This window comes from Eschrichtius robustus, chromosome 12 (genome assembly GCF_028021215.1).
Source record: "Eschrichtius robustus isolate mEscRob2 chromosome 12, mEscRob2.pri, whole genome shotgun sequence".
In the NCBI taxonomy this organism is placed as follows: domain Eukaryota; kingdom Metazoa; phylum Chordata; class Mammalia; order Artiodactyla; family Eschrichtiidae; genus Eschrichtius; species Eschrichtius robustus.
Window position 1 is genome coordinate 2,202,892 of NC_090835.1, and position 24,251 is coordinate 2,227,142.

Here is a 24,251-nt window from a genome sequence, read left to right on the forward strand (position 1 = left end):
GGGCTCAGTCTAACAGGGCACAGCCACCGGGCGGGGATCCTGGGGGGAAGGCAGGGCCTCTCACTGTAAACCTCCAACAGCAACGGGCACGGCCCAGAGGACAACGGGCCTGCTCGAAGGCTCCCGAGGCCAGAGCCCCAGCCCCGAGGCGGCCCGCGCCCCACAGCCGTGCGCCCACCCCTTTGGCCGCTGGGCCCTGGCCCCTGGGCGCGCACCGCGTGGCCTTCCCTACACACAAAAGCACTTGCGGGCCTGCGGCAGCTCCTCTGCCAGAGAGATCACAGGGCTCCACAGTGGAGACCACGCTGCACCGGCCCGAGCTGGCCGGAGGTGATACCCACCCCTCCTCCCCAACCCAAGGGACCCAGAGAGCACAGACATCCTGCAGGGTCCCTCCCCACCTCCGAGGAGGAAGGCACAGAACTGGATAGCTCTTCCTGCTGAAAAGCCTCTGAGGCCACACACTCACCAGCCAGCCACCCTGGATTTAACCCACAAAGGGAGGTTTTACAGCCTGACCTTGGACTTCATGCATTTTCAAAGGCCACCTTTCTGGAACAGAACCCTTTTTTGGACAAATACAGAGGGTTTTCTTAAAAGCCAAACTGGTGGGCTTCCCTGGTGGCGCAGTGGTTGAGAATCTGCCTGCCAATGCAGGGGACACGGGTTCGAGCCCTGGTCTGGGAAGATCCCACATGCCGCGGAGCAACTAGGCCCGTGAGCCACAACTACTGAGCCTGCGCGTCTGGAGCCTGTGCTCCGCAACAAGAGAGGCCGCGATAGTGAGAGGCCCGTGCACCGCGATGAAGAGTGGCCCCCACTTGCTACAACTAGAGAAAGCCCTTGCACAGAAACGAAGACCCAACACAGCCAAAAATAAATAAATAAATAAATAAATAAATAATAAAAATAAAGGCATTCCTTTAAGAATAAATAAATAAATAAATAAATTGATTTAAAAAAAAAAAAAAAAAAAGCCAAACAGGTTGGGTGGTGGTTTCCTTTACTTACCGTATTCTTCTGGGACTTGCATCCCAAAAAGCCCCAGGCTCTTCAGTTTCTCTAAAGTTTCATTTGGGATTTTTCCCTCCCGGTCGATTTTTTGAGAGTCCACTGCCAAGAGGAAATATTTTGATTAAACAAAATGGAACCTATGTTTACACAAACAGGAGTAAACAGAACGATTGTTGTATGTTATACAATCCCAGTGTCAGAAACTTCAGAACTGGAAATTGTCTAGCCATGGTCATTCAGCATGTGTTCAATTTTACCTCATTCGCCCAGCAAGAACTGCATTTCAGAAAATTACCACTACCAGGTAATGTTCTGTTTCTTGATCTGGGTGTATTCATTGCGTAAAACTGCAGAAACTATACACTTATGAGACCTAAACTTTTCTGCAGGCATTTATTACTAAACTTGAACTTTTGTTTTATCACCTGTACCTTCTAGAAAATTAGACAATAAACACACAACTGCCAGCACTGCCCTAAAACGTTTGGCTACGTAGCCAGACTCTAGGCAGCTTCTGGACCCAGCTCCACCAGTGTTCAGAACCACACCTTTTCCCCAGAGTCCACAGGTTCTTGAGAACAGGTCAGTCTGTTTACCACCAACACACACAATCATCACAGCAAAACTCAACCATCACTGCGTTAGCTCTGCAACTGCACAATTTCATATGAATCAAGTAAAAGTGTTTTCATCAACTGCCAACAAATTAAACTTCATCACTATTATAAATCATAAAAACAACCATAATCACGCTTATAAATTTTTATACACATATGGGTCACTAATGAGAAATGTAGTTTCCCCAAATGGAGTCCAAACCCCTCATTTTTTACTTTTACAATTTTATTGACATATATAATTGGCACACAATAAACTGCACATATTTAGAATAATTTTTTGAGTTCTGACATCTGTTCACCCATGAAACCATTCCCACAATCAACAAAAGCATTTCCTTTTCCACCGAAATTTCCTCATGTCCCTCTGTGATCAATCCTTCCCTCCACCTCCATCTCCAAGCAACCACTAATCTTTTCGGCTATAGATCGGTTTGCATTTTTGAGTTTTTATATAAATGGAATCACAAGGCATTTTTTTTGATCTGGCCTAATTTAGCCTAATGATTTTGAAATTCATCCATATCGTTGCAGGTATAAATACTTCATTCCTTTTTATTGTTCAGTACCTACTGTATGGGTATAAAATTGTTTATCTATTCACCCCTTGAAGGACATTTGGTTGGTTCCTAGTTTTTGGCTCTTAGAAATAAAGATCCTGTGAACATTCATATTCAAGTTTTGGTGCAACTACATGTTTTCATTTCACTTTGGAGCGCAGTTGCTGGGCTGTATGGTAGGGTATGTTCAACTCTGAAGAAACTGCCAGGATCTGGGAAGACTTCCTTCCCGCAAGATGGAGATACAGGGACTGGATTTATCTCACTGCCTTAGAATACAGGGTATTAGATACAAGGAGGAAGAGTCATGTGTTACTAGTAGCAAAGAATCAGCCCGAGACCATGCATTCTCAACAGGGCAACATCACCCCCAAGGGGGTGAAAACGGTTCTGGAGGAAGGGGAGCAAAACAATTTTTTTTTATGTATAAAGCACAGCAACACGTATAATACATAAACAGATAATAACATAGTTGTGGCATTAAAATTTCACAGAGGGATATGATTAGGGTAAAAAGATGTCTAAAAAGGCTGTGGGGGAAGAGAGAGCAGTAAAAAAAGTTGAAAAACACTGCCCTACAGGCTTCTCTGCTCCTCCTAACAACACTTAAAAGCAAGTCTCGAATGGATCAAACTATTCCAAGTAACTTAATTGTGCCCTGGAACAAAGCTTAAGGCCATACTACACACACACACACACACACACACACACACACACACACACACACACACACACACACACACACACACACACACACACACACACAGCACCAATAATGTAAAATACACAATGACTGGCATCCAATAGAAAACTACCAGGCACACGAAGAAGCAGGAAAATATGAGTGATAATAAGAAGAAAAATCAATCAACTGAACATGACCTAGAAATAACAAAGATGACAGTGGACAAGGGTATTACATGAGTTATTAAAGGCGCTTCCCTGGTGGCACAGTGGTTGAGAATCCACCTGCCAATGCAAGGGACACGGGTTAGAGCCCTGGTCTGGGAAGATCCCACATGCCACGGAGCAACTAAGCCTGTGCGCCACAACTACTGAGCCTGCATGCCACAACTACTGAAGCCCGCGCGCCTAGAGCCTGTGCTCCACAGCAAGAGAAGCCACCACAACGAGAAGCCCATGCACCACAACGAAGAGTAGCCCCCACTCACTGCAACTAGAGAAAGCCCACGCGCAGCAACGAAGACTCAACACAGCCAAAAATAAATAAATAAATAAATTTATTTTAAAAAGTTATTATAACCAAATTCCAAATGCTCAAAAATGTAGAACAAAATATGAGCATATTAAGGACAGACATGGAAAAATAAAAAGACACAAATCAAATTTCCAGAGATGAAACAATGTTTAAGATGAAAAACACTGGATCAGATTAACAGTAGACCAAATACCGGGGAAAAGAAGATTAGTGAACATGAGACATAATAATAAAAGCTATACAAAATAAAAAAGACAAGAAAACAACAACAGAGCATCAGTGAGTTGTGGGACAACCTCAAGCAAATATATATATCTATATCTTTATATATCTATATCTTTTTTATAGATGTGTATGCTTTATATATATATAAAATCTCCAAAGGAGAGCAGGGAGGAAGGAGTGTGGGAATGTGGTATGGTTGGTGATAAAACAATGTTTAAAGAAATAATGACCAACATTTACCAAAGTTGATAAACACTATGAACACACAGATCCAAGAAGTTCAAAGAACCCTGAGAAAAATGTGAAGAAAACTACACTAATATCAATTTCTCTAAAACTACTTAAAAGCAGCCAGATACGAAGAAACACACATGAAAAAAAACAAAGATAATATGGTAGCAGACGACTCATCAGAAACAATGTTAAATCAGAAGAGACTGCTAAAAGAAAAATGTTGTCAACACAGAATTCTTTTCTGATGAAACAGACTTTCCAGATACATAAAAGCTGTAGATACTCACCCCTGCAAAGCGACACCACAAGAAACGTGAAAAGAAGTCCTTCCCACAGAAGAATGATGGTACCAAGAGGAAGTCAATAAATAAAATGGTAAATTTTATTCCATGTACATTTTATGACAGAAAGAAAGAAAGGAAGGAAGGAAGGAAGGAAATAAAGTATTGTAGGGTTTATAAAGAATGTAGAAATAACATGTATGAAACAGAACATGGGCTGGGAAAGCAGATATGTAAGGTTCTTACACCATACATGAAGTGGTATAATATTAGCTGAAAGCAGATTTTGATTAGACATAGTATATGTTTACATACTATAAATTCTAAAGCAACCACTTATAAAACAAAACAGGCATAACTAATAAACCAACAAAAAAGATAAAATGGAATCATAAAAAATACTCCACTAATCCAAAAAAAGCAGGAAAAGAGGGAAAAAGATCAAAGAAAATATGGGACAAACAGCTAGATGATAACATTAAACCCAGCGATATATATATCAATAACCACATTAAAATAATCATATATCAAAAACCAATTAAAAGGCACAGAATGGGGGAGGGTGAAATGGGTAAAGGAGATCAAGTGTATGGTGACAGATGGAAACTGAAGTTTTGGTGGTATGGCGTAATATACACAGAAATAGGAATATAGTGTTGTACACAGGAAACATACAATGTTACAAACCAACATTACCTCAACAAAAAATAAATTTAAAAAAGGAGGGCTTCCCTGATAGCACAGTGGTTAAGAATCCGCCTGCCAATGCAGGGGACACGGGTTCGAGCCCTGGTCCGGGACTATCCCACATGCCGTGGAGCAACGAAGCCCATGTGCTACAACTACTGAGCCTGCGCTCTAGAGCCCACGAGCCACAACTACTGAGCCCACGTGCCACAACTACTGAAGTGCACGCGCCTAGAGCCCATGCTCCGCAACAAGAGAAGCCACCGCAATGAGAAGCCCGCATACCACAACGAAGAGTAGCCCCCGCTCACCGTAACTAGAGAAAGCCCGCACCCAGCAACGAAGACCCAACGTAGCCAAAAATAAAAAAATAAAATAATTAAATTTATTAAAAAAATAAAAAAGGAAAAAAGACTGTCAAATTGGATTAAAAAAACAATATTCAACTAAGCTGCCCGTAAGAAATCACTTTTTCATTTTTATTTTAAACTTTTATTTTCACATAATTTTAGATTTAAAGAAAAGTCACAAAAATAGTATAGGGTTCCCGTATACTCTTCATCCAGCTTCTCCTAACAGAAGCTAATAGAACCATGGGGAAACTATCAAAATTAAGAAATGGACATTCATACAATATTACTAAGTTACAGAATTAATTTGAATTTCATCAGTTTGTCCATTAATGCCCTATTTCTTTCCTGGGATCCAATCCAGGATCCCAACTGTATTTAGCTGTCACGTCCCCTTAACATCCTCCAGAGTGAATCCAACAATACAAAAAAGGATAATATATCACAACCAAGGGGAACTATCCTGGGAATGTAAGTGTCGTTCAGTGTTCAAAACCCAGTTGATGTAATTTACTAGGTCAACAGAATAAACAATAAAAAAACATAATCATCTCCATAGACGCAGAAAAAAACACTGGACACAATTTGATACAATTTATGATGAAAACGCGACAAACTAGAAATAAAGGGAAACTTCCTTAACCTGGTACAGGGCACTCCAAAAAAATGTACAGCTAACTCATACTTAATGGTAAAAGACAATGTTTTCTCCCTAAAATCAGGCACAAGGCAAAGAAGTTGGCTCTGACCACTCCTATTCAACATACTAGAGATGTTAGCCGTTGAATTAAACAAAGAAAAGAAAGGGAAGCCAGGCTGGAAAGGAAGACATGAAAACTGCCCTCATCACCAACCATGTGACTATCTATGTACTAAACCCTCTGGGATCGATCAAAAAAGTTGCAAGAGCTAACAGATGAGCTTAAGAAGGCTGCAGGATACAAGGTCAATATACAAAAACCAACTGTACTCACTGGAGAGGCTACATTAAGGGAACAACTAAACCCATGAAAAAATGTTCAACATCATCGGGCATCAGGGAAATGCAAATTAAAACCACAATGAGGTAACACTCCACATCTATCAGAATGGCCAAAATTTTTTAAAGTTTTTTTTAAAACAAAACCAGTGACAACACCAAATCCTGGCAAAAAAGGCACAGAAACTGGATCACATACACTGCTATTGAGAACGTAAAATGGTACAGCCAACACTTTGAAAATAATTAAACACAGAACTACCTCAGGACCCAACAACTGCACTCCTGGGCATTTATCCCAGAGAAAAGAAAACATGTTCACACAAAGCTTGTACACAAACGTACACAGAAGTTGAGGCTCGTAAGAGCCTCAAAACTGGAAACAACCAAGATGTAGTTCAACATCAGAATAGTCAACAAATTGTGTTAACCCATAACATGGAAAACTAACCGAACAATAAAAAAGAACAAACCACTGATACATGGCAACTTACAGGAGAATTATGCTGAGTAAAAAAGGCCAATCCCAAAGTTTATATACTGTATGGTTCCATTAATACAACATTTTTGAAATAACAAAATTATAAAAATGGAGAACAGACTAGTGGTTTCCAGAAGCTGGGGAGGAGAGGGCAAGAAGTGGCTATGTCTATAAAAGGAACGCATGAGGGATTCTTGTGATGTAACTGTTCTGTATCATGATTGTGGTGCTTGTCTCATGAATCTATATATATGACAAAATTACATAAGCACATACACAATCAGTAAACGTACAACTGGCAAAATCTGAATAAGGTTGATGTCAATTTCCTTGTTGTGATAACGTTCTGTAGTTATGCAAGACGCATTCCATAAAGCTATGCATTGGGGGAAACTGATTGGGTGAAGGGTATAACTGATCTCTGAATTATTTCTTACAACTGCATGTGAATCTACAATTATCTCAAACTAAAGTTTTTTAAAGCAAATAATGTCATCATGAAATGTTATCATATTACATACATATTAAATTTAATGGGAATAACCCCGAGGTTGAATTAAGAAATCCCCACGAAAACACCCACATCTGCTGAAGTTCAACTAAAATTGATTTTCAACAAAAACTATGACACAATGGGTGACATTTTTCTTTTACCTTGTTTATAGTTCCTAAATCTCCTTTAAATGAGTGTGAATTTCTTTTATTAATGAAATAAAATATAGATTATGAAGAAAAATTTCAGAAATAGAAACAAGTATAAACAGAAAAAAGTGAACTTCCATACCACTGTAAAAATAATGTGTAAAAAATCAACTGAATTTCTATATACAAACAATGAACAATCAGAAATTGGAATTTTAAAAAATACCATTTACGATAATGTCAAAGAACTTTAAATACTTACAGATACATTTTACAAACCATCAAAAAAACATTAAGGATAAGTTGAGAAACCATCAGAAACTTTTGTCAAAATTTGTCCAAGGTCGGGACTTCCCTGGTGGCACAGTGGTTAAGAATCTGCCTGCCAGTGCAGGGGACACGGGTTTGATCCCTGGTCCGGGAAGATCCCACATGCCGCAGAGCAACTAAGCCTGTGCGCCGCAACTACTGAGCCTGTGCTCTACAGCCCACGTGCCACAACTACTGAAGTCCACGTGCTGCAACTACTGAAGCCCACGTGTTCTGGGGCCTGCATGCCACAACTACTGAGCCGGCAGGTGGCAACTACTGAAGCCTGTGCTCTGCAACAAGTGAAACCACCACAACGAGAAGCCTACGCACTGCAATGAAGAGTAGCACCTGCTCGCTGCAACTAGAGAAAGGCTGCACACAGCAACGAAGACCCAATGCAGCCAAAAAAAAAAAAAAAAAAAACTGTCCAAGGTCTATACACTGACCATGACACACAAAATGCTGCTGAGAGAATTAAATAAGAATCAAATAAATGGTGAGATATCCCACGATCGTGGATTTGAAAATTCAGTATTGTTATAATCTCAATTCTCCCTCACACTGATTTACAGATTTATTGTAACCCCAATCATAACACACAAAGGCCTTTTTGTTGACGCTGAAAAGCTGATTCTAAAATTTATAAGCAAATGCAAAGGACCTAGAGGAGCCAAACAACTTCAGAAAAGAACAAGGCTGGAGGACTAACACTACTTGGTTTCAAGCCCATTACAAAGCTCAGTAAAGAAGGCAACACGATATTTGCATCAAAAGAGACAAATAGAGCAGAGGATGCAGAAACAGACCCTCACATAAATGATTGATTTTTTCCGTTTTTTTATATTGTGGCAAAATACACATAAAATTTACTGTCTCAGCCAGTTTTAAGTGTGCAATTCAGTAGTATTAAGTACACTCACATTACTGTGCAACCATCACCACCACCCATTCTCCAGAACTCGTTTCACCGTTCAAAACAGTTAACTCTGCCCTCATTAAACAATAACTCCCCATTCCTCCTCCCCCCCACCCCCTGGCAACCACCATTCTATTACTTTCTGTCTCTATGGATTTGACTGCTCTCAGTATCAATACTTCATACCGGTGAAATGAATCAGTATTTGTCCTTTTCTGACCAGCTTATTTCCCTTAGCGTAATGTCCTCAAGGTTCATGTTGTAGCACTGGTCCAAATTTCCCTCCTTTTAAAGGTTAAATAATATTCCATTGTATGCATATACATTTTGTTTACCCATTTATCTGTTAACCTGGTTGTGTCTTTGGATCTAAACTGAATCTCTTGTAGTCAAGGTATAGCTGGATTACTTTTAAATCTGGCAACTTCTGACTTTTGATGGAAGAGTTTCATCTATTTACTTTTAAAGTAATTAGTGATAAGGAAAGACTTCTGTCATTTTGTTATTTATATAGCTTTTTTGTCCATCAATTTTTTTGCATTACTGTCTTTTTACTTCATTTTTTTTTGCAGTGAAACATTTCAATTCCTCTCTCATTTGCTTTCATGTATATCATTTAGGTATTTTCTTTGTAGTTACCATGGGGATCACATTCAACACCTCAAAGTTATAACACTCTCATGTGAATTTACACCAGCTTAACTTCAATAACATACTAAAATTCTGTTCCTTTATAGGCTCCATATCCACCCTTTTATTGTTGTCACAAAATTACATCTTTATGCACCATGTCCAAAAACATAAACTAATAATTGTTTCAAACGATTTTTAGTCTCTTAAATTATTACAGAGAACAAAATGTAGTCACAAAGTTACAGTGATACTAGCTTTTAGACGGATGTTTTTCTAAAAAATATATTAGACTCTTAAATCAAGTAGAAAACAAAAACTACAGTTATAAACCATTGTTACAATAATACTAGGTTTTACACCTGCCCATGTATTTACCTTCAATGAGATCTTTGTTTCTTTACATGGACTTGAGTTACTGTCTAGTGTCCTGAGAATTTCTTGTAGGGCAGAGCCAGTGGTAACAAACTCCCTCAGCTTTTATCTGGGAATGTCTTTATTTCTCCCTTACTTGTAAAGGACAGTTTGCCAGATATAGCATTCTTGGTTGAGAAATTTTTCCTTTTAGCACTTTGAATATATTGGCCCACTGCTTTCTGGCCTCCAAAGTTTCTGATGAGAAATCTACTGATGATCTTATTGAGGATCCCTTGTCTGTTGCTTCTCTCTTACAGCTCTCAAGACTCTTTTGGTCTTTGTCTTCTGACAGTGTGATTACATAACGTGTCTTGGTGTAGGTCTCTATGATTCACCCTATTTGGAGTTTGCTTAGCTTCTTGGATGTTTATATTCACGTCTTTCACGAAATTTGAGAAGTTTTCAATGTTTCTTCAAATAGTCTCTCTTCTCTTTCTGGGACTCCCACAATATGTATGCATTTAACAGTGTTCCAGGGCTTCCCTGGTGGCGCAGTGGTTGAGAATGTGCCTGCCAATGCAGGGGACACGGGTTCGAGCCCTGGTCTGGGAGGATCCCACATGCCGCGGAGCGACTGGGCCCGTGAGCCACAATTACTGAGCCTGCGCGTCTGGAGCCTGGGCTCCGCAACAAGAGAGGCCATGACAGTGAGAGGCCCGCGCACCGCGATGAAGAGTGGCCCCCGCTCGCCGCAACTAGAGAAAGCCCTCGCACAGAAACGAAGACCCAACACACCCATAAATTAATTAATTAAAAAAAAAAAAAAAACAGTGTTCCACAGGTCCCTCAGGTTCACTTTTCTTCAATCTTTTTTTTTTCCTGTTCTTCAGACTTGATTATTTCCCATTATCCTATCAGCAAGTTCACTGATTCTTCTGCCTTCTCAAATCTGTCTTTGAACCCCTGTAAGTGAACTCTTCCTTTCAGTCACTGTACTTTTCAGCTCCCAAATGTCATTTTTGTTTCTTTTTAGGTTTACTACCTCTTTATTGATATTTCCATTTTGTTCACACATTCTTCACTTCTCGCATGTCTTGCTAGTTGAGCATCTTTAAGATGGCTATGTTTAAGTCTTTGTCTAGTAGATCCTCCATCAGGTCTTTTACAGGAAGAGTTTTTTGTTGGTTCTTTTTTTTTTTTCTTTGTATGGGTCATATTTTCTGCTCTGCTTCTGTTGAAAACTGGACATGTGAATTAATAACGTGGTAACTTTGGAAATCAGATTTTCCCTCTTCCCAGGGTTTGCTCCTTTTTCTTTTTTGGCCGTGCTGTGTGGCATGTGGGATCTTAGTTCCCCGACCAGGGATCAAACCTGTGCCCCTGCAGTGGAAGCACAGAGTCTTAACCACTGGACCACCAAGGAAATCTCCAGGGTTTGCTCTTTTTTCCTTAATCGAACATATTTGACATATAACGTTGTCTAAGTTCAAGGTGTACAACATGTTGATTTGATACATTTATATATTGCAATAGGATTGCCACCATAGCCTTAGCTAATACCTCTACTACATCACATAATTATCATTTCTTTTTGAGGCAGTAATAATTAAGATCTATTCTGTTAGCACATTTGATATTTATAGTACAGTGCTGTTGTCTATAATCACAATAATGTACATTAGATCTCCAGGACTCACTTATCTACTAGTTCCAAGTGTATACCCTTAAACACCACCTCTCCAATTCCCCCATTCCCCAGCCCCTAGTAATCACATATTCAACTGTTTTAGGAGTTCAGCTTTTTTAGATTCTACATATAAGTGATTATCACAATACTTGTCTTTCTCTGACTTATTACACTAAGCATAGTATCCTCAAGGTCCATCCACGTTGTTGCAAATGGCAGGACTTCCTTTCTCATGGATGAATAATATTCTATTTTACTTACATATATCTTGGTATCTTACATCTTCTTTATCCACTCAACAACTGGAGAACACTTAGGTTGTTTCCATACCTTGGCTATTGTGAATAATGCTGCAATAAACATGGGAGTGCACATTATCTCTTTGGGTTAGTGTTTTCATTTCTTAAAATTTATTTATTTATTTTTGGCTGCATTGGGTCTTCATTGCTGCACGCAGACTTTCTCTAGTTGTGGTCAGCGGAGGCTACTCTTCGTTGTGGTGCGTGGGCTTCTCATTGTGGTGGCTTCCCTCGTTGCAGAGCATGGGCTCTAGGCGCGTGGGCTTCAGTAGTTGCGGCACACGGGCTTCAGTAGTTGCAGGACACAGGCTCAGTAGTTGTGGTGCACGGGCTTAGCTGCTCCGCAGCATGTGGGATCTTCCCGGACCAGGGATCGAACCCGTGTCCCCTGCACTGGCAGGTGGATTCCTAACCACTGCGCCATCAGGGAAGTCCCAGTGTTTTCATTTCTTTTGGGTATATACCAAGACGTGAATTACTGGATATGGTAGCTCGATTTTAATTTTTTAAGGAGCCTCCATACTGTTTTCCATAGTGGCTGACAAATTTACAATCCCACCAACAGTGCACAAGGGTTCCATTTTGCCACATCTTTACCAACATTTGTTACCTGTGGTCTTTTTGATGACAGTCATTCTAACAGGTGTGAGGTGTTATCTCATTGTGGTTTTGATTTGCATTTCCCTGTTTAGTGATGTTGAGCACTTTTTTCATATATCTGTTGGATATTTGTATGTCTTCTCTAGAAAAATGCCTATTTAGTTCCTCTGCCCATTTTTTAATCTTTTTTTTTGCTATTGAGTTGCATGAGTTCTTTATATATTTTGGATATTAGTCCCCTATCCAATATATGCTTTGCAAATATTTTCTCCCATTCCTTAGGATGCCTTTTCATTTTGTTGATTATTTCCTTTGCTATGCAGAAGATTTTAGGTTTCATATTCCACATGTTGATTTTTATTTTTGTTGTTTGTGCTTTTGGGTTTTGTTTTGCTTTTTAATTGTTGTAGGCTTTGTCTAATGCCGAGGATCAGCCTGAGGTGTAAACTTAAGGTCTTTTCAGGTCTTTCCTGAGCCTGTCCCTTTCCCAGGTCATGCATGGTGACTTTCTAATTTGCCGCCCATATATGCGATTGCTTTACAAGGTCCTAGTATTCCATCTGGCTCCTGAAAAAACAAAAAGAGGGACCTTCCCTGGCAGTCCAGTAGTTAAGACTCCGCCCACCCACTGCAGGGGGCACAGGTTTGATCCTTGGTTGGGGAACTAAGATCCCACATGCCACATGGCCAAAAAAAAAAGGCAAAAATGAAGAGGAAAAAAGGCACTAGCCCTTTAAATCCCCTAGAAGTGACTTCCGCCAGAGGGGGAGGGGCTTGCAGCATTGTAAGAAGCTGCAACACCATGGCCTCTGCCTCCTTGTCTGCACCTCTGATCAGAAGCAGCAATCAGCAACCAGCACAGATCCCTAATACTTGCTGCACAGGGTCCGTTTTGCCCACTCTGGCTGTGTACAGGCTGTGTACAGGCTGCTCCAGGAACAAGTGCATAGCAGCCTGCTTTGGGTCTGGGGGTGGGTAGCTGCTTCTGTGCTCAGAGCCGAAACTGAAATTAACCACATTTTTGTCCAGGCACCCCCCCCCACCCCCAACCTAGACTCCAGAGCTCCTCAACAGTTACAACAGACAGATTCTGCCAGTGCAATTGTTGTCTGGGCGGGGGGGAATAGATTCCTGGTGCTTCATACTCTGCCATCTTCCGGGAATCTTATGGTCAATTGATTTTTGACAACAGTATCAAAGTCAGTTAAATAAGGAAAGGATCATCCTTTCAATAAATGTTGCTAGAACGACTGGATAGCCACATGCAAAAAAGAAATCCTCACACTTTACCTCACATCGTGAACAAAATTACCTGGGAATGGATCATAAATCTAAATGTTAACAGATAAAAATATAAACCTTCTAAAAGAAGATATAGGCGAAAATCATCATGACCTTGGGTTTGGTAGATATTTTATGTACAATACAAAAAGCATGAACTACAAAAGAAAAGACTTGTACCGAATCAACATTAAAAACTTTTGCTCTTTGAGACACTGTTAAGAAAATGAAAAGTCAAGCCACAGACCAGGAGAAAATTTTTGTAAAACATACACCAATTAAAAGTCTTAAATCCCAGTTTCTAAAAAATGCATAAAATATTTGAAAGACACTTCACCAAAAAAAGACATACAGGTGGCAAATAAGCACATGAAAAGATGACCAACATCTTGTTAGTCATTAAGGCAATGAAAATTACAACCACAATGAGATACCATAGCACACCCAGTAGAATGACTAGAATTGAAAAGACTGACCATACCAAGTGCTGACAAAAATGTGGAGCAACTGGAACTCCAATGCACTAGTGGGGATGTGAAGTGGTGACCACTTTGGAAAACCGTTTGGCACTTTCTTAGATTTCAGCATGAACCTACCATATGATTCAGACACTCCACTCCTAGGTATTTCCCCAAGAGAAATGCAAGCACATGTCTACACCAGACTCACAAAAAAATGTTCACAACATCCCTTTCTGTGATAGCTGAAGTCTGGGTACCTACCAAATGTCAATGAATAGGTGAATGGATAAACAAATTTTGGCATATGCATACAGCATTAAAAAGAAACAAAGTATTGATGCACACAACATGGATGAAACTCAAAGTTAGGCCGAAAAAAGCTGGACAAAGACATATATAACATATGAATCTATTTAAATAAAATTCCAGAAAATGCAAATTAAGCTGCAGTGACAGAAAGCACATTAGTGGTTGCCTGGGGACAGAGAGAGAATGAAAGGGGCACAAGAAAACTTTCACAGCTGCTGAGCCTGCGCGTCTGGGGCCTGTGCTCCGCAACGGGAGAGGCGGCGATAGTGAGAGGCCCGCGCACCGCGATGAAGAGTGGCTTCCGCTTGCCACAACTGGAGAAAGCCCTCGCACAGAAACGAAGACCCAACACAACCACAAATAAAATAAATAATAATAAAAATAAAATTTAAAAAAAAAAAAAGAAAGAAAAAAAAAAAGAGAGAGAAAGGAATCAGGATGGGACCTGCGCCTCTGGGAGGGAGCTGTGAAGCGGAAAGGTTTCCACACACTGGGAAGGGTCTTGGGAGCAGGTGCAGATCACTGCCCCCACCTTCCCAGGAGCCTGCGTGGCTCACCCTGCCGAGGGCCTCGCGACCTGGTGCCAACCACCCAGGGGCACGTGACCCGCCATCACCGCTGCGGAGGGACCGTGACCGGAAGCCAACCACTGCTCCCGCCTCCCTGGGAGCCCGCGTGAGCTGTGCACCTGCGTACGTGCGCGCCCCTACCAACGGGATATGAGCCAGCCTGTGCTGAGGAAAGAGACGGCAAGCAACCACAACAAAAACTGCCCTCACGCCCAAAAAAATACTAAACCCGCACAAGCTACACAGGGACGCTCCTGCATAGAAGTAGCCCTCCAAGATTACAGTAGGTAACTGTTTCTCCTAAACTCACAGACTAAGAGAAACATAAGCAAAATGAAGAAGCAGAGGAATCACTCTCAGTTAAAAGACCAAGAAAATTCCCCTGAAGGAACAATGAAACCGACCTCTTCAGTCTAATAGACACCAAGGGACTTCCCTGGTGGTCCACTGGCTAAGACTCCATGCTCCTAATGTAGGGGGCCTGGGTTCAATCCCTGGTCAGGGAATTAGATCCCACATGCCACAACTAAGAGCTCGCATGCTGCAACTAAAGATGTCCCATGCCACAACTAAAAGATCCCGCATGCCACAGCGAAGACACAGCACAGATTAAAAAAAAAAAAAAAAAATAGACACTGGGTTCAAGAAGGAGATAATGAAAATACTGAAGGAATTAAGAAAGGTTATGGACAGAAATTCAGATAACCGTAAAAATGAACCAGAAACTCTAAGAAGGACCCAAGAAAAGTTAGAAAATTCATTTGCCGAGACGAAAGCCGAGCTCAAGGCAATGAAGAGCAGCGTGAATAATGCAGAAGAAAGAATAAGTGACCTGGAAGATAGACTAATGGAAATTACCCAATCAAAACAGCAGACAGGAAACCAAATGCAAAAAAATGAAGGCAATATAAGAGACCTACGGGAAAATATAAAGTGGGTCAATCTACACATAATAGGGATTCCAGAAGGAGAAGAAAGAGAAAAGGGGATTGAAAATGTATTTGAAGAAATTATAGCTGAAAACTTCCCAAACCTAAAGAAGGAAACATATAGATACAGGAAGCACAGAGGGTCCCACACAAGTTGAACCCAAACAGACCTACACCAAGACATATTATAATAAAAGTGGCAAAAGTTAAAGATAAAGAGAGGATTCTAAAGGCAGCAAGAGGAAAACATACACTTCTTTACAAAGGAACCCCCGTAAGGCTATCAGCTGATTTCTCTACAAAAACACTGCAGGCCAGAAGGGAGTGGCAAAATATATTCAAAGTCTTGTAAGAAAAAAATCTGCAACCTAAAATACTCTACCCAGCAAGATTATCATTTAGAATAGGAGGAGAAATAAAGAATTTCTCAGACAAGCAAAAACTAAAAATACAGCAATACTAAACCTATCCTAAAAGAAATATTGAAAGGTCATCATCTCTAAACAGAAAAGAAGCAAGAAGAAATAGGAAGGAGGAAATCACAATTGGAAGCAAATCACTTAAATTAGCCAGTATACAGATCAAAAAGAAAAGAAAAAAAACCTATTTGTGAAAGCAATGATAAACACAACGAATAGCAAAAGGATAAACATGAAGATGCAAAAAGGGACATCAAAATCATAAAATGTGGGGAAGGGGAGTAAAAAAAATGCAGATTCTTTTTTTTTTACAATGTGTTTGAGCCTATATGACTATCAGTCTAAAGAAAGCAGATATAGGAAAGGGTTAACATATAATACTTGAAAAACAGGGCAACCACAAATCAAAAACATACAATAGACTCACAAAAACCTAGTAGAGGAGAACACAAGCATAAACGGAAATCATCAAACCACAAAAAGAAAAACAAAAAGAAAAGGGAACAAAGAAGAAACAAGGTTTGAAATGGCAATAAATACTTATGTAACAGTAATTACCTTAAATGTCAATGGACTAGATGCTCCAATCAAAAGACAGAGTGGCAGACTGGATTAAAAAAAACAAAAGCCTACCATATGCTGCCTACCAGAGACCCACCTGAGGGCAAACACATAGACTGAAAGTGAGGGGGTGGAAAAATATATTTCATGCAAACTGAAATGACAAGAAAGCAGGAGTTGCAATACTGGTATCAGATAAAATAGATTAAAGCAAACGCTATAGAGAAAGATAAAGAAGGACACTATATGATAACAGGATCAGTACAAGAAGAGGATTTTATACTCATCAACATATGCACCTAATATAGGACCACCCATACATACAACAAATACTAACAGACATAAAGGGAGAATGGATAGGAATACAATAGTAGGAGACTTTAATACCCTACTCACATCAATGGACAGATCTTCCAGACAGAATCAATAAGGCAACAGAGGTCCTAAATGATACAACAGAACAGTTAGACTTAATTGATAATTTTCAGGACACTGCATCAAAGAAAACCAGAATAGGGCTTCCCTGGTGGTGCAGTGGTTGAGAATCTGCCTGCCAATGCAGGGGACACGGGTTCGAGCCCTGGTCTGGGAAGATCCCACATGCTGCGGAGCACCTAGGCCCGTGAGCCACAACTACTGAGCCTGCGCGTCTGGAGCCTGTGCCCCGCAACAAGACAGGCCGTGACAGTGAAAGGCCTGCGCACCGCGACGAAGAGTGGCCCCCGCTTGCCGCAACTAGAGAAAGCCCTTGCACAGAAACAAAGACCCAACACAGCCAACAAAAATAAAAATAAATAAATTAATTAAAAAAACAAAAACAAAAATAGAATATACATTCATTTCAAGGGTACATGGAACATTCTCTAGGACTGACCACATCCTAGGGCACAAAACTAACCTCAACAAATTTAATAGGAGTACAGAAATTATTTCAAGCATCTTCTCTGACCACAATGGCATGAAACTAGAAATCAACAACAGAAAAGAAACAAGAAAAAAAGATTACATGGAGACAAAATACCATGCTACTAAAACACCAATGGGTCAATAAGGAAATTAAAAGGGAAATTAAAATATACCTTGAGACAAACGACAAGGAAAACACAAGTATGCAAATTCTATGGGATGCAGCAAAAGCAGTCCTTAGAGGGAAGTTCGTAGAGATACAGGCCTTCATCAAAAAAAAAGAAAAATCTCAAGTAAACAACCTAACCTACCACCTAAGAAGAATTAGAAAAAGAAGAACAAGCTAAACCTTACATCAGTAGAAGGAAGGAAATAATAAAGATCAGGGAGAAAATAAACAAATTAGAGATTAAAAAAAAATAGAAAAATATCAACAAAAATAAGAGCTGTTCTTCGAAAGGGTAAACAAAATTGACAAACCTCTGGCCACGCTCACCAAGAAAAGACAGAGAATCCAAATAAACAAGAAATGAAAGAGGAGAAATCTCAACTGATATTGCAGAAATACAAAAGACCATAAGAGAATACTATGAACAATTACATGTCAACAAATTTGACAACCTAGAAGAAATGGACAATTTTCTAGAAACATACAGCCCACCAAATTTAATCAAGAAGGAACAGATAATTTGAACAGAACGATCACTAGAAGGGAAATAGAATCAGTAATAAAAAAAACTTCCTACAAACAAAAGTCCAGGACCCAATGGTTTCACAGGTGAATTCTACCAAACATACAAAGAAGAACTTATACGGATTCTTCTCAAACTCTTCCAAAAGACTGCAGAGGAGGGAACACTCCCAAAGACATTCTGTGAAGCCACAATCACCCTGATACCAAAACCAGACAAAGATACCACCAAAAAAAGAAAGTTACAGGTCAATATCTTTGATGAATATAGATGCAAAAATTCTCAACAAGATATTAGCAAACCGAATCCAACAACACATAAAAAAGATCATACACCACAACCGAGTGGGATTCATCTCAGGTTCAAAAGGATGCTTCAACATATGCAAATCAATCAATGTAATACAAATTAATAAAAGAAAAGTAAAAAACCACATGATCATCTCAATAGATGCAGAAAAAGCATTTGACAAAATTCAGCATCCATTCATGATAAAAACTCTTACCAAAGTGGGAATAGAGAGAACATATCTCAACATAATAAAAGCCATTTATGAGAAATCCCAATATAATACCCAATATAATACAAACAGCCAATATAATACTCAATGGTGAAAAGCTGAAAGACTTCAGACAAGAAAAAGAAATAAAAGGCATCCAAATCGGAAGGGAAGAGGTAAAACTGTCACTACATGCAGATGACATGATACCATATATAGATAACCTTAAGGACTCTACACAAAAACTACCAGATCTAATAAATGAATTCAGAAAAGTAGCAGGATACAAGATAAACATTCAGAAATCGGGTGCATTCCTTTACACTAACAATGAAATATCAGAAAGGGAATGTAAAAAAAAAAACAAAAAAAACTACCATTTAAAATTACACCAATAAAAAAAAAAACACCTAGGAATAAACCTGACCAAGGAGATGAAATATTTACACGCTGAGAACTATAAAACACTAATAAAGGAAATAAAAGAGGATTCAAAGAAATGGAAAGATATCCCACACTCTTGGATTGGAAGAATTAATATTGCTAAAATAGCAATACTACCCAAAGCAATCTACAGATTTAATGTGATCCCTATCAAATTACCAACGACATTTTTCACAGAAGTAGAATAATCCAAAAATTTATATGGACCCATAAAAGACCCAGAATTGCCAGAGCAATCCTGAGGGGGGGGGGAAAAAAAAGCAGGAGGCATAACTCTCCCAGACTTCAGACAATATTACAAAGCTACAGGGACTTCCCTGGTGGTCCAGTGGCTAAGACTCCACGCTCCCAATGCAGGGGGCACGGGTTCGATCCCTGGTCAGGGAACTAGATCCCACATGCCGCAACTAAGAGTTTCCATGCCGCAACTAAGTCCTGCATGCTGCAACCAAAGATTCCACAGGCCACAACTAAAGATCCCGTATGCCGCAACAAAGATCCTGCATGTTGTAACTAAGACCCGGTGCAGCCAAATAAATAAATATTAAAACAAAACAAAACAAAGCTACAGTAATCAAAACAGTGTGTTATTGGTACAAAAACAGGCATACGGATCAATGGAATAGAATAGAAAGCCCAAAAATAAACCCAGACACCTATGGTCAACTAATTTTCGACAAAGGAGGCAAGAATATAAAATGGGAAAAAGACTGTCTCTTCAGCAAGTGGTTCTGGGAAAGTTTGACAGCTGCATGTAAATCAATGAAGTTAGAACACAACCTCACACCATACACAAAAATAAACTCAAAATGGCTTAAAGACTTAAACATAAGACATGACACCACAGAACTCCTAGAAGAGAACATAGGCAAAACATTCTCTGACATAAATCCTACCAATGTTTTCTTAGGTCAGTCTCCCAAGGCAACAGAAAGAAAACCAAAAATAAACAAACAGGACCTAATCAAACTTACAAGCTTTTGTACAGCAAAGGAAACCATAAAAAAAACAAAAAGACAACCTATGGGGCTTCCCTGGTGGCGCAGTGGTTGAGAATCTGCCTGTCAATGCAGGGGACACGGGTTCGTGCCCTGGTGTGGGAAGATCCCACATGCTGCGGAGCAACTAGGCCCGTGAGCCACAACTACTGAGCTTGCGCGTCTGGAGCCTGTGCTCCGCAACAAGAGAGGCCGCGATAGTGAGAGACCCACGCACCGCGATGAAGAGTGGCCTCCGCTTGCCGCAACTAGAGAAAGCCCTCGCACAGAAACGAAGACCCAACACAGCCATACATAAATAAATAAATAAATAAAATTTAAAAAAAAAAAAAAAGACAACCTATGGAATGGGAGAAAATATTTGCAAATGATGGGACAGACAAGGACTTAATCTCCAACATATACAAACAGCTCATACAACTCAACAACAAAAAAACAATCCGGGCTTCCCTGGTGACGCAGTGGTTGAGAATCTGCCTGCCAATGCAGGGGACACGGGTTCGAGCCCTGGTCTGGGAGGATCCCACATGCCGCGGAGCAGCTGGGCCCGTGAGCCACAATTACTGAGCCTGCGCGTCTGGAGCCTGTGCTCCGCAACAAGAGAGGCCGCGATGGTGAGAGGCCCGCGCACCGCGATGAAGAGTGGTCCCCACTTGCCGCAACTAGAGAAAGCCCTCGCACAGAAATGAAGACTCAACACAGTCATAAATCAATCAATAAATAAAAGAACGTGAATTTCTTAAAAAAAAAAAAAAAAAACAATCCAAGCGAAAAATGGACAGAAGACCTAAATAGACATTTCTTCAAAGAAGACATACAGCTGGCCAGTAGGCATATGAAAAGATGCTCAACATCTCTAATCATTAGAGAAATGCAAATCAATCTACAATGAGGTACCACCTCACACTGGTCAGAATGGCCATCATTAAAAAGTCTACAAATAACAAATGCTGGAGAGGGTGTGGAGAAAAGGGAACCTTCCTACACTGTTGGTGGGAATGTAAATTGGTGCAGCCACTATGGAGAATAGTATGGAGGTTCCTCAGAAAACTAAAACTAGAATTAACGTATGATCCAGCACTCCCACTCCTGGGAATATATCCAGACAAAACTCTAATCCAGAAAGATACATGCACCTGCATGTGCACAGCACACTATTCACAATAGTCAAGACATGGAAACAACCTAAATGTCCACTGACAGATGAATGGATCAAGATGTGGTACATGTATACAATGGAATACTACTCAGCCATAAAAAAGAATGAAATAATGCCATTTGCAGCAACATGGGTGCAACCAGAGATTATAATACTAAGTGAAGTAAGTCAGAATAAGAAAGACAAATACCGTATGATATCGCTTATATGGGGAATCTAAAATATGGCACAAATGAACTTATCTACAAAACAGAAACAGACTCACAGACATAGAGAACAGACCTGTGGTTGCCCCAGCGCAGGGGTGGGGGGTAGAGATGAACTGGGAGTTTGGGGTTGGTAGATGCAAACTATTACATATAGAATGGATAAAGAACAAGGTCCTACATATAGCACAGGGAACCATATTCAATATCCTGTGATATAGCATAATGGAAAAGAATATTAAAAAAAGAACCTATATATGTGTATAGCTGAGTCACTTTGCTGTACAGCAAAGACTGGCACAGCATTGTAAATCAGCTACACTTCAATTAAAAAAGGAAAAAAAAAGACCTTATTTACAAAGCAGAAAGAGACTCACAGACATAGAAAACAATCTTATGGTTACCAAAGGGGAAAGGTGTGAGGAGGGATAAATTAGGAGCTTGGGATTAACACATACACACTACTATACACAATACAGATAACCACAAGAACCTACCATATAGCCCAGGGAACTATACTGAGTATTCTGTAACAACCTATAAGGGAAAAGAATCTGAAAAAAATATATATATATATATATCTGAATCACTGTGCTGTACACCTGAAACTAACACAACTTTGTAAATGAACTATAATTAAAAAAAAAGTTTAATAATAAATTTTAATTGTTAAACTTTGAAAAAAAAACTTTTAGAGGTAATGGGTATGTTTATTACATTAATTGTGTTGATGATTCCTTGGCAGTAATGTTTACATGCCAAAATTTATCAAACTGTACACTTTAAATGTGTAATTTATTGTAAATTAATTATACCTCAATAAAAATTGGAAGAAAAAAAAAGCCTGACAAACCAGATAGTAAGTATAAATAGAAGAACAAGGAACTAAGGAACTAAAAATAGTAGTAGTAAAATAACCACTAGAACAAAAATAGAATAGAAACAAAACATATTTATACACAACTCAGCAACTTTTAAAACTAGAAACATGATAGCTCTGTAGATCAGCAGTTCTCAAAAGGGTGGCCAGGGCACCCGCCAGACTTCCAGGGAGTCCACAGAAGAAAACTATTTTAATAAAAGAAAGATGCTCTTTGCCTTTTTAATCCTAGTTCTGTCATGCGCCTACAGTGGAGTCTTCCAGGGCCTATGTGGTTTGTATCACAGATTAAATGTAGAAACAGATATGAGAATCCAGCTGTCTTCCAATAAGCCAAAAAATCTGCAAAACTGTAAAACAATGCCACTCTTCATCAAAAACACTGTTTATTCATTGCAGCACTATTTACAACAGCCAAGACAAGGAAGCAACCAAAATGTCCAACAACAGAGGAATGGATAAAGATGTGGTGGACTTCCCTGGTGGTGCAGTGGTTAAGAATCTGCCTGCCAATGCAGGAGACACGGGTTCGATCCCTGGTCCGGGAAGATCCCACATGCCGCGGAGCAACTAAGCCCCTGTGCCACAACTACTGAGGCTGCATGCCACAACGACTGAAGCCCGTGAGGCTAGAGCCCGTGCTCCACAACAAGAGAAGCCACCACAATGAGAAGCCCGCACACCACAACGAAGAGTAGCCCCCGCTTGCCGCAACTAGAGAAAGCCCGCGCGCAGCAGCAAAGACCCAACGAAGCCATAAATAAATAAATAAATTTATTTTTTTAAAAAGAGATGGGGCTTCCCTGGTGGCGCAGTGGTTGAGAATCTGCCTGCCAGTGCAGGGGACACAGGTTCGAGCCCTGGTCTGGGAGGATCCCACATGCCGCAGAGCAACTAGGCCCGTGAGCCACAATTACTCAGCCTGCACGTCTGGAGCCTGTGCTCCGCAGCAGGAGAGGCCACGGTAGTGAGAAGCCTGTGCACCACGATGAAGAGTGGCCCCCGCTTGCCGCAACTAGAGAAAGCCCTCGTACAGAAACGAAGACCCAACACAGCCATAAATAAATAAATAAATAAATAAATAAATAAAATCAAAAAAAAAAAGATGTGGTACACATATACAATGGAATATTACCCAAATACAATGGGATATTGCTCAGTAATATACAATGGAATATTACTAAAAATGAAATAATGCCATTTGCAGCAACATGGATGGACCTAGAGATTATCATACTAAGCCTAGTAAGTCAGACAGAGAAAGACAAATATCACTTATATGGAATCTAATTTTAAAAAAATGATACAAATGAACTTACAAAACAGAAACAGACCTACAGATATCGAACACAAACTCATGGTTACCAAAGGGGAAACATGGGAGGGAGGGATAAATTAGGAGGTTGGGGTTAACATACACACACTACTATATATAAGACAGATAACCAACAAGGACCCACTGTATAGCACAGGAAACTCTACACAATAATCTGTTATAGGGTTTCCCTGATGGCCAGTGGTTAAGAATCTGCCTGCCAACGCAGGGGAGACAGGTTCGAGCCCTGGTCTGGGAAGATCCCACATGCCGCGGAGCAGCTAAGCCCGTGCGCCACAACTACTGAGCCCGTGAGCCACAACTACTGAAGCCTGCGCGCCTAGAGCCCATGCTCCACAACAAGAGAAGCCACCGCAATGAGTAGCCCCTGCTCGCCGCAACTAGAGAAAGCCCATGCGCAGCAACGAAGACCCAACGCAGCCAAAAAATAAATAAATAAATTTATAAAAAATAAATAAAATCTTGTTAAAAAAATAATCTGTGATAACCTATATCATAAAAGAATCTGAAAA

At 40.1% G+C, this 24,251-nt stretch overlaps 1 protein-coding gene across 2 annotated transcripts in view; it reads right to left on the minus strand.

The window, feature by feature from the left end:
• Window positions 1–24,251, minus strand: part of ACAD9 (acyl-CoA dehydrogenase family member 9) — a 62,783-nt gene that overhangs the window by 32,778 nt on the left and 5,754 nt on the right. For both annotated transcript variants that reach the window (XR_011075655.1, XM_068557636.1), the window contains exon 3: window positions 1,012–1,113. Coding sequence is in view for 1 of the 2 variants with exons in the window: in XM_068557636.1 (XP_068413737.1) it covers window positions 1,012–1,113 (102 nt within the window). In the remaining variant the exon portion in view is untranslated. The remainder of the gene's footprint in view (window positions 1–1,011; window positions 1,114–24,251) is intronic.